Source organism: Hippichthys cyanospilos, chromosome 19 (genome assembly GCF_059441005.1).
Source record: "Hippichthys cyanospilos isolate Australia breed blue-spotted pipefish chromosome 19, RoL_Hcya_1.0, whole genome shotgun sequence".
Taxonomy (NCBI): domain Eukaryota; kingdom Metazoa; phylum Chordata; class Actinopteri; order Syngnathiformes; family Syngnathidae; genus Hippichthys; species Hippichthys cyanospilos.
In genome coordinates, this window is record NC_142387.1 from 7,766,294 (window position 1) to 7,780,223 (window position 13,930).

General features: G+C 39.2%; 1 protein-coding gene across 1 annotated transcript in view; it reads right to left on the reverse strand.

Annotated features, from left to right (window-relative positions):
• The window catches only part of LOC148407777 (partitioning defective 3 homolog), a 217,593-nt gene that overhangs the window by 67,561 nt on the left and 136,102 nt on the right, over positions 1-13,930 (reverse strand). Inside the window, exon 19 of the mRNA XM_088402015.1 lies at positions 12,093-12,321. Within this exon, the coding sequence (XP_088258141.1) occupies positions 12,093-12,321 (229 nt within the window). The remainder of the gene's footprint in view (positions 1-12,092; positions 12,322-13,930) is intronic.

Consider the following 13,930-nt stretch of genomic DNA (forward strand, 5'->3'; position numbering starts at 1 on the left):
TTTTGAGCACAATGCTTTTTGGATGGAGGAAAACAGAAATGTGAATCGTTATATGAGAACACGGGACTTATGCGATTACTGATGCTTTTCAGCTCTGGAGGCAAGCTGAAATAGTATGAAAACAGCAGGGTGACATATATGATGGGGGTGAGAAAGGGATTCAGAATGTTTCATGCCGGGTAGGAAAGCAGTATGTACTGCATCATGGAGGCATGACATGTATTTATTCATGATTAGGCCACGCTCCAGTAGGAGGACACACTGCAGGCGATATCTTCGATCGCTTCAAACACAAGCCAGCTGAGAAGATTTTTGACCTTAGAAAAGTCCATTTTGTGGTCAATGACATGGTTGCTGTGATTGCATTGGATGTATATCACTCTCTTCCAAACTGCTTAAAAAAACTGGAATAGAAATAGACCTGTTCAATGACACTGTGTCGCCACACCTTTTAGTCGGAAAAACCCGGTAAGAGCATTTCTATTTGGATCAGGAACTGTTCCAATCATGTTCGTTTTTGTGTTGGCATCTCCATGCACATACATGTACAATGGATGACTTGTGTTTTCCGTATTGTAAACAGCCTGCACAATACAAGAAAAGAGGCCTCCTCCAACATAATTGCCTTTAATGTTTCTCATAAATCATAGCTCGGCGCATGCATATGTGTGTGTGCGTGTGTGTCGGGGTGGTTTTGTTTAGGCTATGAGGAACATTTCAAATCCATGACACCTACTGATTAAAGTCTCTCATTACAACACAAATAAACAATCTACATGTATTCATGGATCAATTTGTTAAAGTGTGTGAGCACAGTGAGCGGGAGGTTCTGAAGGACAATTTACATAGTAACACCTCAGAGTAAGATTTGCATGATGGAAATGGCTTTCAGAATGTGTGTGTGCGCAGTGGTAACCTATACAAAGACAAATGCGCAGAATGAGAATTGCCCGTAGAGAGAGACATTTGACTACAGTAGTGTTTAACCAACCTGGCGACATACTCAGACACAAAGACGCAAGAATAGGGATGAGAATAGGAGCGGAGGGAGGAGGGGGGTCAGTGCTGCGGGTTCTTCGTTGAGGAGCTGCAGTTGGCGGCTCAGTCTGTGACCCAGATACGGCGCAGCACACTGCATTCCTAATGGTCCATTTTGATCACTGACACACTCGTTATCCTCAAGCCGGCTGCTGCCGCTCATCACGGCCGCGGGAAGTCGGGATTCGGCAGACACAGCAAACAAAGTATATTCAATATTTTTGATGATTGCAACCGAGTGTGTATGGCACAGAGGGGGGGTAGAGTACCTCGTGTACATGTACTGTACAATGTGGTGTCACTGTTGTTGGTTTGAATGAGTAAAAAAAAAAGGTATCTGACAATGTTGAGTGGAATAGGTTTCACCATATAATATTTAAACCATAATTGACAACTGGGGATTCTAAATGAATATATAGAGTACATGATTCATAACAGTTATTATGGCATTTTGAAACAGAATACCATCTTTTTTTCAGACTAAAAGGAACACTGGTTCATATGCATGGTCTCAATGAATAGGTCTATTTTATTTTTAGACATTTCCATATTCACAACACGCTGGCTTATAAGGCAATTTGATGCAAAATTAGGGAAACAAACCAAAACAGCAAAAATTAAAACTTTATCCCACTATGATTTGTCAGCCATATAAAAGGTGAGCTCTCAAGTTATGTTTCTGATCATAAAATACACCATTTTAACATTTAAGTCTTTACAGCATAAACAACCATCCATCACCAAGATTCATGAAGTTCCACCTGTCCTGTTTGTCATTGTCTATAATGAATGTGACCTATAACAATTTTTCTCACTTTTTTTATGGTGTAAGGGGAATGTACACAGCAGAGTGTTATTACCGTATTTTTCGGACTATAAGGCACATTGAATTATAAGCCGCAACAATAAAAGAAAATCCACGGACTGTATATCGCATATCGTAACATCAGATATTTACATTGAAAGATGGTGCGTGGAAGGTTTTTAAATGTTTGCTTTCGTTTAAAACTTTGCACACTTCCTGGTCACAGCAACACAATGCCTTCAACGCAGACTGAACAAACTTGCACATTCTAAAAGAGCAGCACCAACATGTTTCCAACATACCAACACACTCAGATTGTTAGAACACTGCACCAACACAACTAACACACCTGGCTGCCCTGATAGATGGGAAAGTGCCCCCTAGTGGTGAGTACAATAGCAGTTCAAACTCCAAATCAATATTTCAATAGCATTTTCTTCTGTCTCCCTTTGTTTACCAGGTGATTGCCTCCTAGTGGCTAATTAAAAAAAAGCCAAGATTCAAAGCGTGAGAAAAAAAGTAATGGCTTATTGTTCATAATGTACGATATATGGACTTATATCTTTGTGAGAAAAAAAACAAAACAAAACAAAACAAATCTAATAAAATGAAAGTAATTTTGCATACAGTATTCATTATGACATAATAAACCTTTTTAATACTTATTTAATACATTGTATACTAGTCAATAAAATGTCCTATTCCTAAGATGCTCTGCTAAAAAAAACTCAAGGGCGTTTGTGTGTCCGGTAGACTGACTTTGGAATACAGGCGTGGATACAGACTGGTCTAAATGTTGCATTTGAGTCTGTCGAAGACAGAAGACAGCAGAAGCACTGATCCGTGATATACATTCCCCCTCGCACCCTCCCCGGCATCCAGAGGGAGACGAGAGAGGTCTTTCTGTCAATGCTACGATGAATGTACAGGGCAGATGGGATGTGAGGAGGCAGGGAGGGATATGGGTGTGCATATTGAAAAAAAATGGGTGGGAGTGACAGTAATTGTGAGTAAAGTGAGGATGAGCAACAGAGGAAAACTGCGCAAGTGCACATGGCAAATAGGGTTTGATAAATAACCTTGGACACATCCCGGTTAACGAGACATCTACAGATGGATTTAATGATAAATGTCCAAAGTTAAATATATCGTATAAAGGCTCACCATGCATGTATATTGCATGTTAGATATTTTTTCAACAAATGTAGTGCGTTTCTCCCTAAATTTGGGTTTGGTGCGCTTGCACTTGTAAATGTCATGAAACAACAGAATTTTGCTGGTGTTATACACATTAAATGTCTTATTATTCATAATAATGTTTACTTTAAATGGTGCACATGAAAGCGATCAGCTTCAATTTATCAAACCAAGGAACTACCAATTGACTTCCTGAACACAGACAAAATTAATTTCTCATGCAAAAAAAAAATCTTTTGAACTACATGTACTGGGATATTTAAAAAAAAAAAAAAAATGCTACAACAATGGAAAATCATGAGCCTTTACATGCCAAACACGGACAATAAGAGCAGCACTATATGGCTGCATTTAATTGGCTACCTTTGATGGAAATCAGTGGTGTAATCCAACATCGATTGATATTACCATTGTAATTCAAAAGCAATTTTCACAGCTTATTCTTTCTCTTGCCCGCACTGTTATCCTCTCCCTCCCCACGACCCATCTTATCGCTTACATGTCGAGATGTACGCACACATCAGCAGGTGGGAAGTCATCGGATGGGAAAGGTCATTTCAGCCAAAGGCCCCTATTTCATTACATGCTAAGCCCCGTGGTTGGGTGAGCAGACTAGCAATGAGATGGACAGTAGCAAGAGCTTCATTTGCCTAGCACATAGCGGCTAAATAAATAGATTCCCAAATGCGCTTTTTATCTCATCTATAAATTCAAGCATGATTTGAATTCCAAAGTCTACTGTTCCGCCGCCTTAGGAAAAATAAATACTGCCCTATTTCATCAACTATAGAGGTACACTAATATCATGTGACCCTCCTGCTATGATTGTTTGCAAGGATCAGCAATAATGTTCCTGGGTCACTTTGACCCAAGATGTATTTACTGATCCAAACATGTCTGAAATGTGTGTCGTTCAAATCTGATATTTCGTTTCAACCAGTATTTCATATTCATCTCCCGAGAACATCAATAGTGTCTCTGGGTCAATATGATCTGCAGATGTGTTTAATGATACAAAAGTATCAAAAACTCACTTTTTTTGTAAGGCGATCCATTCACAAAATAACCAGGCGATACCCAATTTATACCCATGTATTACGTTTATTTCTCTGGAATAGTAATATGATTGTAGGTCAATTTGACCAGGGGTCATGGGTAATTTTGTAGGTTTCAGACACGTTTTTATGTGTAATCCTGCCAGAAACAGAAATAATAATAACCTTGCCTAATGATTACATATGACCAAAAATGCCATATCAATAGAGCTATATCCAAGTTTGATAAAGCTTGACTTTGACTAACCCAGCGGGCCCTATAGATAGAGTTTTCCATAGAAATAAATCCTTTGAAATAAAACATTGAAAATATTGAAATGCCCATTACCACAGTTTTCAGATTATAAAAAGCACCATCTTATAAAGACAAATCTCAATGAACAGGTTTGATTTCTGGACATTTCCATAAACAGGTTCTGCTTACATCATGTTATAAGGCTTAATACAGGATAAACCAATGAGTCAAACTTAATTCAACTTCAATTTGGCATTCATACACAAAGAACACCTGATTATAAGGTGAACTGTCAAATTTTGAGAAAATTAAATGGTTTTAAGAGTATCTTATAGTATGAAAAATAGGGTAGATTTTAAAGGAGGAGATTCTTGGTATTGATTGTGTAAGGCTCACACTATTTGTCAGGTTAATTTATATTTTTGGGTTGCTTCGATAAGTTTTAGGGGTCTTAATATCTGTATAGTGTAGATAGCTGTTAACCTGCTAAAACAAAAAAGTTGCAATTGTGTACATTACTGTTAGCATATTGTTAGAAAATAATTGAGAGACAATGGGGGATCTGCGGGTGATCCCTTGGGTGTTGTATCATTAGTAGTCATAGGCCTAACAGGGACGGGTGCACCACTCCACTTAATTTGAGCTCTTTAATAACAGACTATGATGTCTCAGAGAGAGAGCTGCGAACATCAGCTCTCCGCCCGAGACGCAGCGCGAGAGACATCTCTGGATCTCATTTCAGGTTGACAAGATTTCAGATTCAATTAAATCTCTCCTGCAGCACCATCTCTCCTCACACACAAACCACACGCCCCCGTGCTTCAAGGTCTCGATTGCAGCGCCGCATGATCATTCTAAACCTAATCACTGTGGGTTTGTCTGATGTAGGCCCATTGCTGCCCAATTTGATTCACGTCAAATGGACAAAAGGCATTGGAAGAAAAACCGGGTAGCCAATCGTTCCACTTCTTCCGTCTCCCCCCGTGGCTCCAACAGTCAGCTCTCATTCTCATGTGGTGGCTAAAGTCACCGAGAGTCCTGTCTTCCCCCTCCTTAATCCGATCACTTAATGTCTCTTCTTACATCTAAACACTTTAGCCTACCAGAGAACCGAAAGTGGTGTCCAATTCGTTGAGGCCGGCAGCACAGCTGCTACCCAGGTTCGTAAAACAAAATGTTATTTTTTTTTCTCCCATCTCCCTTAACGGTGACGCTAGTGTTTGCAATAACTGTTTATGTGTCCCCTGCGCTAGGGCCTTGTTGTTACATGACCTTCAGTACAGTAATGGGATGTCTCACTCAGAAAAGATTTGAGTGAGAAGCGTTGCTGCAACAGTAAAGACTTCCTCATAAAAAAAAAAAAAAGGTGACCTGTTGTCATTGAAATAAGACTGCACTTGAAATATTACACTCTAAAAACAGTTGGGTTAACAATAACTCAATTACAGTTCAAAAAAGGACCTTCCAAATATATGGGTCAATTTGACACATCCTTTCTTTTGTTTTCTCCCAAAACAACCTAAACATTGGGTCATTTTGGACATGACAAAAATTTTTTTTTATTATGTGTAGAACAAGCCCAATAGTTGGGTCAAAATGGGTCAAAGTTGAGTTATTTTTGACCCAACTGTTTTTAGAGTGTAATATCCCAAGCACAGAGTGTAAGTTCACAGCATAACAATCAATATTTCTTCCACTGATGTACCCCCAGTGAAATTATTTTTTGCCAAGTATCAGTGCAAAACATTGTTCAACGGAAGGGGGAAAAAAACAGGGTGCTGTCCCATCTGATTTTTTTATTTACTAACCTTTTACTGGGCACAGCGGTCACTTTCGGCCAAAAGTCTAAACAGGGCAAAATGGACAAAATTGTCCCTAACAGCCATTGCTTAAAATTCTAACGTACCCTTAAACTTCTCTAAAATCCCAAACAATTCTTGCACGTTTATAACTTAAAAATAGAAAAACATGTGCCTGATAAAGGATGTTTTTGCCTTTTACAACTATTGGCCAGAAGCCACCTCTGTGCCCAGTAAAGGTTTAAAGTGGAACTACATTTGTAGTGGTAACTCGAGGCGTATTTTATTCTGCGTAAGGGCATAATAAATTATTATTAAATATTATTATGCGTAAGTTCATCTGTTTTATTTCTGACTTGTCTGCCAGAAAATGAAAAGCTTTGCAAGGGTCACTAGCATAAGTCAGCAAATAGAAAATACTTCATTTTCCAACTAATTTGTTCTTAATCTGAAATGAAATTCCCTGTCACAGCATTTAGGAGCACAATCCCCTTGAAGTATCTTCACGTAGTCCTATTAGAGGACAACTTCGCTAGTATACATTGCAGACATCTGAGTTCATCTATCTGGCTAAACTGATCCTGCAAGTAAAAGGTGAGAGTGTGATTCACCATTTGTTTCTGTGCAGTCATCACGAGGCATAATGTGTTTACATGTAACCCTCGCATTAATATTATTATTTTTCACATTACACCAGCTGTGCAACACACATTATGATGAGTGAGGTGGCGCCAACGAGGAACAATTATCATTTTTGCACTGATTGCACTGAGCAGATGTTATGGCCCACATGTGGAGGTGGCTAATTGCTATCTTCAACTCAACTGCGCCATAACCAAACCAGCATATGCGAATGTGGGTTAAGGATGGCAGAGGTAAACGGTGGCGCACGAGGGTGGAAAAAGGGATGTTTTATCAAGAAGGCCGGGCGGTATGGTCGTGTGCGTGTATAAAAAGCCAGGCTAATGCATGTGTCATGTCGGTGTGCTAATGATCAAACTGGCTTAGCAGACATCTGCTGTTTCCACCCACACAGGCATAAAGATTCATATGGGCTGAAGACATGGAATTGTGCAGAAACACGATAAGCACATACTGTCATGCTACATGTAGTGTGGTCATGCCTTTGTTGCATGGCATCTATATTAGAGTCAGTGAATTGCACACACGTGAGGCGGTTAGCACAAGCAAACGCACACACCCTCTCCTAGAGTGCTTCCACACTGCGCAAGAATAATAAACTGAAAGACAGAAGGCCTTCGACTCCATGTTTTTCTACACGCCCTTTTCTCTAGCATATTTCTATGTAGCCTTGAGTGGGAATTCATCTGTTGGGAAGAGGTAGCCGAGGAGGTCCCCCGAGGTGATGGAGGGTGAGGAGGAAAGAGAAGATGGGGGCGCGCGGCTGTCACTGCGAGCTCCGATGTCGGTTGATGGCTCGACGTCAGGCATGGTGCTTATCAGAGTGGTGAGGGTGGTGGGGGAGGGGGGGGGGGGCATGTGTGTCTCTGTGTGTATGTGCCTTTGGGTTTGAGAATTGGTGAGGGTGATGCCAGATCCCATTAACATGTCTTTTCATCTACACACATGAAGAAACATGCCTCACACACACAGGATTCACATCCCCGTTGAAAATGCACACCAACATGGAAACGGGTACGGACTCACATGCAAAAAAAAAAACAAGGCTAAATTGCTGGGGAAGCTTTAATCCTTCCCTGCGGGCAGACAGTTTCATGATGTCGTGACTATGCCGCTGTGAAAAGCTCCCTTCTTTTCTCATTGCCCTATTCCTTTTGCTTTTTATCCCTCCTTTCCCACTATCCCTTGGTGCCCCAGTTCACTCCAGTGCACACACTCCCACTTTCACCCCTTTACCCTTCCCCCCACTTCCACACCCTGGCCATGCCTTTCAATATTGCAGGCTCCCCCAGCGCATCCCCTTCACGCTACTTTATTCCAGAAGTGTTTTACATTTGCATCACTCCTGTACAAAACAATTTGCCAAAACACATATATAAAATTTGACAGTTATAGAAATTATGGAAACACACACTCACGCATGCACATATACAAAGAAAGACAACAAAGTTTGCACCATTAAATACATAAGCAAATATTGGTGTTGTCTAATTCCAGTAGTTTTCCATATTCTTAGCTGAGATAGTTTACATGGCAAATGTGTACAAACAGCATAGATGCTCAGTGAGTCAATCACGACCCACCAGTGATCGCAAAGGTTGTGATCTCACAGGAAAAAAAAAGAAAAACAAAGTGCAAACAACAGGACTAAAAGCTAACTGCAGAGGCATGTATTTAACATGCAATGATGCTGGCAACACACCACTATTTTTATTAAAATATTTTTGTGGAGCCATCATTTGCTAATTTTGTATATTTGCAAGGCTTGAAAAATTCATACATTTATTTATTTAGCTATTTATTTAATATACTCATTAAATATGTATATACTTTTTCTTATATATATCTTGCGGATAATTTTATGTTATTTTTTCATGTTAGTACCAGGGTCCTGAAAAAAAATACAATATTTATATGACAGTATTATTATTATTATTATTATTATTATTATGAGTGATTAATGGATAATGTTCATGCATCAAAGCCTTTTTTTCTGTGAGTTTGAAATGTCCGATTGCATTTGAATGCCCCATATGTCTCCTAACATTAACCGCTAGCAGAGATGTGTGCTGTATCATGCAATGACAGCGTAACTGACGCCTGATTTATTAGTGTCCTTAATCAGCATTTGAATATGATTCTTTAAAGGCAGCCTGTTGATGATGCTAACTATGTAATGTGATATTAATCATTCGGGATAAAGGACTGTGAAGCAAGGCAATAATCGCTCACAGGAAAAACTTCTAAATAAAAGCATGATAACGCTAATACATTATTTGTTTTCTTTTGAAGTTGGCCTCCATGGCATGTCACTGGCATGTTATGGCATTATGTTGGTGCAGATTCCTTTGTATGGTGGATAGCTTTGAGGAAACAAACGTATGATTATAAAAGGCAGGTTAAATCCCATACAAGAGGAATGTAGTGAAAGGCTGTGGCCTCTGTGTTTCAGCAATGTTGCATATTTACATTGAATAATCTATTCCCATTAAAAAAAAAAAAACAGTTTGCATTGTGGTTGAAAACCAGGTCATAATTCTCAAAAAGGAGTCTGAAAATGTGTTACTTGTAATTATTACTTCCATGGTTTAAAAAATGCCAAGGAGTATGATTGTGAAAATCTTATTAATAGGGTCAAAGTAGCATTGTAATGTAATTTCACGTGATGATATTATGCGGAAATAGAGCTCCTCGAGCGCTGTCTAGTTATCAATTTAATACTCATTCGTATACATAAGGTCATGAGATAATGGGAATGCGGCTTTGATGAAGGAGGTCAGTCAGCCAGTCGCGAGGCAGCGGAATGATGGCACCTCATTAGGCATGCCTGAAGGCAGTCTCACGGGCCAGACCAAGACGTCACTGCCATTGAGCACGCTAACACGGCCTAGGGCAAAGATTCTCGCGACTAAACAAATCTGATAAAATTGGGATCTAATGATCGCATACTATCGGCAAGGGAAGACATGAATAATCACAGTTAAGGGGTACTGCACCTTCACTTGCACGTTCCTATAAACAGATAACATAAAAAGCTCCCCAAGCTGCTTGAGCTTTTATCATATTCTAAACTATAACACTCACAGATTCGATCCGCTAAGTTTGACTTCTAAACTCAGTGTACTGTATCCATATTGGGCCGTCCATGTTTCCCTTGGCCGTTAACGCACTCCCGATCAGGATGTCCATTAATCGGACATGAAATCCACATTCATCAGGCTGTCCGAAAGCCTTGCATGCAAATTGCAGCATCGATGCAGAACTCCTTGAAATCCCCTCAGAGGGAGAGGAGAACGAGACTAGCATTGGAGAGGAATGCAGGGATAAAGAGTGGCAGACACAAAACCACAGAGACATCCATTACAAAGGATTAACCTCATCACGATGTCTTCTTGATGTTTGGATACAACGGTGAAGCGCTCACATGCAAAACTTGCTAATGTATAGAGTGTGCGTGATCTGTAAGCCTGAGAGCCTTGAATTAACTGACAAGACAAAAGCCTTCATAAGGGAAGGAATTCAAAATCACCGTCGGGCTTTTACTAGTTTTGCTAAAATCACCCCCGTCACATATAATTTCTTCTACCTCTTTTTTGGGCCTCTGGCAATTTTATGACTATTTTCTTCAAGCATAAAGTTTGACTAAATTAAATCCACTGGGATGTGTTTATTCTCACCTCATTTCCTTCTTTAACTTTCTAAACTTGATTTGGCAAAAAATTATGAGGATAGTAGAAACGTGCAAATAGGTGGGAAAAGCTGCCCATTTTTTTTTAAGAAGGAAACTGTATAAGAATGAAGGGAAGAGTTTTGGCAGTGAAAGAGATACAATATGTCAAGTTCTTGGTTCTACCCAGTCAGATGCTGAATGCTCAAGGACAAGGAGATGGATTTATATCGGGAATTAAGCTAAACCCAAAGTGTGCCAAATGGAAGTGGGCGTTGCCCTCTAAGATAACAAGATGTGATCAAGAAGTCACAAAGGGCAAATAAATGCATAAATATAACTAAAAAGCCACGTGATAGGCTGCGAAATTGATTTGCCTATACCCAGCCGTATTCACTATTTTTTGGTGCAGAAAGTAGTTTCCGTAACACACAAGCCTAGAATAGAAAGCGAGCAACCAAGTGGTGTGTCTCAATTGTGACCCCAAAACACATTTGTGTTTATTGTTCATTGCTGAGCCACGTGATGTGATACGCCTGCTAATCCCATTAAAGTAATCCACACGGAAGCAATTTAAGGCACAGCAAGGCTTGCAGCCCATCCAACGTTAATTTATGCCTTATTTAAATGCAACGAATCAACTCCCATCTTTCTTTTTTGGCATGGTGTTCGAAAACTAAAAAGCCAAACTAGCACAAATGTTATGGATTAGCCAGGCCTATAATTACAGCACCAACAGGATTCTTTTGCTGGAAATGGAATAACCACCCCTGAAATTGTTAGCAGTTGAAAATTGTGCCAATTGCAGCACTGACAGTAAAAATTGAGTTGACCTTTAAAAACAGTTTTAAAAAAAAAATCATACAAATACAAGTTACCTGAAGTGACAGTTTCCCTTAAAATAGAAATGAAAATATTTTATATAATATAAATACATACTTGGGATTGAATGTATGGACATAAAATACATCTTTGGAATTAAATGAGTTGAATTTGATAACAGTATTGTTTTTCACATACAAATAAAAATAATAGTAATAAAAAAAACATTTTTTGCCGTCAGTTCAAAATAACATCACATGCCCCAGGTAACGGCCAATCACAGTTCACCTTATGAACGTTACATGATCAACAAACTGATTTTAGGTCAGTGTCATTATTTTTGTCTGATTGATTTCTACAGGCTCAAACTTTAAATAAATGTTTGCTGGGTTGATTTCTTCCATTAAAACCAATTAAAATCGTAATCATCCAGAATGATTGAAGTCATGATTTTATTTTCTTGACCATATGGGCCAGCGCAAGTTGCAGTACACAGCACTAGTAGCAAAAAAATAAAAATCACCAAAAGTTTGTTTTGCCTTTCGAGCATGGACATGGTTATTCCTGAATAAAACATGTAAACCTTATTAAAAATAATCTGTCGATTGTGCCAGAGGCTCTTAAGGTTCATATCATCCCTCCCCTTCACCTTCTCAATGCATGCTGCAGGGTTCAAGGAGAGGAGATCCTAATTAGCACTCCAACAGTGGAGGATTGCGGTCAAATTCTGTATGATGCAGTGGCAAATGTGTGCCGTGGCATTAAATCAAGCAGAAAAAAATTGCTACTCAAGGCTACACAGGCGGTGGACGGTTGTGAGCTGAGATCTTACCTGAACATCTCACCGAGCCCCTTCAGCATGCCCTTCTTGGCTTTGTTTTTGTCCTTGTCTTTCTCCTTTTCTTTATCCCGTTCAGGCTTCTTCTTTTCGACCGTGTCCCGATGTTTCAGCATGTTTTCTTTTGGGTTGTTGCCATTGAGACTGGGGCCAATAAAGAGGTCACCGCTGGCGGATATTGACTCCTGACCTGATGGGGAACTTCCCTCTGTGTCCTCGTCCACTGGAAGACAACATGTGAGCGAAAAGGAACGTTGTGACAAGCAGACAAAAGATAATTGCTTAGAAACGGTTTTCGGTAAACGTCTGGAAAATCAGGCCAGTGAATTAGAAGTGGTCCCAAGTGCTGGCTACAACCTTTATAAAGTTTTGACCAACGGGAAGAATGATAATGTTATTTTTGCCAAATAATTAGAAAATGACAACATAAATTGTTGTCCATCATGGTTGTTGCAGACTTGCGCAAAAGTGGGCTGTTCTTGAGTGGCGTTAGGTAAAGAACTTTGCTATGGCTTGTTATATTTGCATTTGTGTTGCTAATGTTAATTGGGGCTGCAGTTGCAGCTGTTAACTTTGCATTTATGTGGTAGGCTAAACTTGAGCTGCTCATTCTTATAAAGAATACAAATTACCATTTACCATTGATCGGACCGACAAATATTGCATACTCTTCTATTTTCATGTCTTCCTTCTGCTCCCGTACTTGCCCTCTCTCCTAAAACAGGAGCCTATCAGGTTATAACGCAAAGACAGCCAATCAGTGTCCACTTCAGGATGTTACTGACCTATGTCTTCCAACTGCCAAAAACATACAAAATAAAGCCCAATTGTGTAAAAATCAAACTAATCAGCATACCGACAGGATAATGTTGGATAAAATAAATGTGATTACATTTTTTTTTTAAAGATTACGATTTAACCATAATTATATTTGAATGCAATTATTCTTGTTATTTTGATATTCAAAATTTGTCCTGGTTATCAATCTATGCATACTCCTCTTTTAATACACATCACAAAATGACTGACTATGGAAATACGTCTTCATTTTGAACCCTAACATATGAGAGAGTATACTTCATTTTTGCCCCTGATTACATCAGATCAACCCTTGAGGGAACATTTATGTCTCACATGGTTCCTCATATCTTTGAACAAAACACACAGAATAATGTAGCCTCATTACAGCTGAATATATTTAAATTTCACTCCCTATGAGGTTTGTAGTCATTTGAAACTTGAGTAGGTTTGCTCAAAGTCTTCTGCAAATATATGTTCTAATATTTAACATAACCCCTTTGCCTGCATGGACCATTTTTTTCCTCCTTTAGCCTATTTCACATAAATTATATGATAGCGCTCTAACGCTACTCATGTGGATCGGGTTCGTAATTTACATCAGAGTTTAATTCCAACCCAGACATCAAATGGAATCCAAACTCCTTAGGTGATATACGCTTGATTAAACTCAAAGTTCCCATCACATCTAATAAGAAGTGATGTGCAAAATGTAATTAATCTGTCAGTAATTATACATATACAGTAAGTAATCTTGAAAAAGGCTCCCAGGGAACCTAATTGCAAATTTGCTGTAATCGTAAGATCCTGTCTGCATTTTATAGTTTGCTCTCTGAGATGCGAGGACTACATTCTTTGTAAAACAACTTTTTACAAGATGGAAAGCTATCAATGTTGTGTGTTTGAACATTTACTAAGGAGGGCCCACAGACAGCGACATACCGTACAGTATTGTAGGCCTACGGGATGACATAGGAAAAATCCCCTTCAAATCCCCATCATTTTAGAGAACCTTCTAGGTAGGTATCAACTTC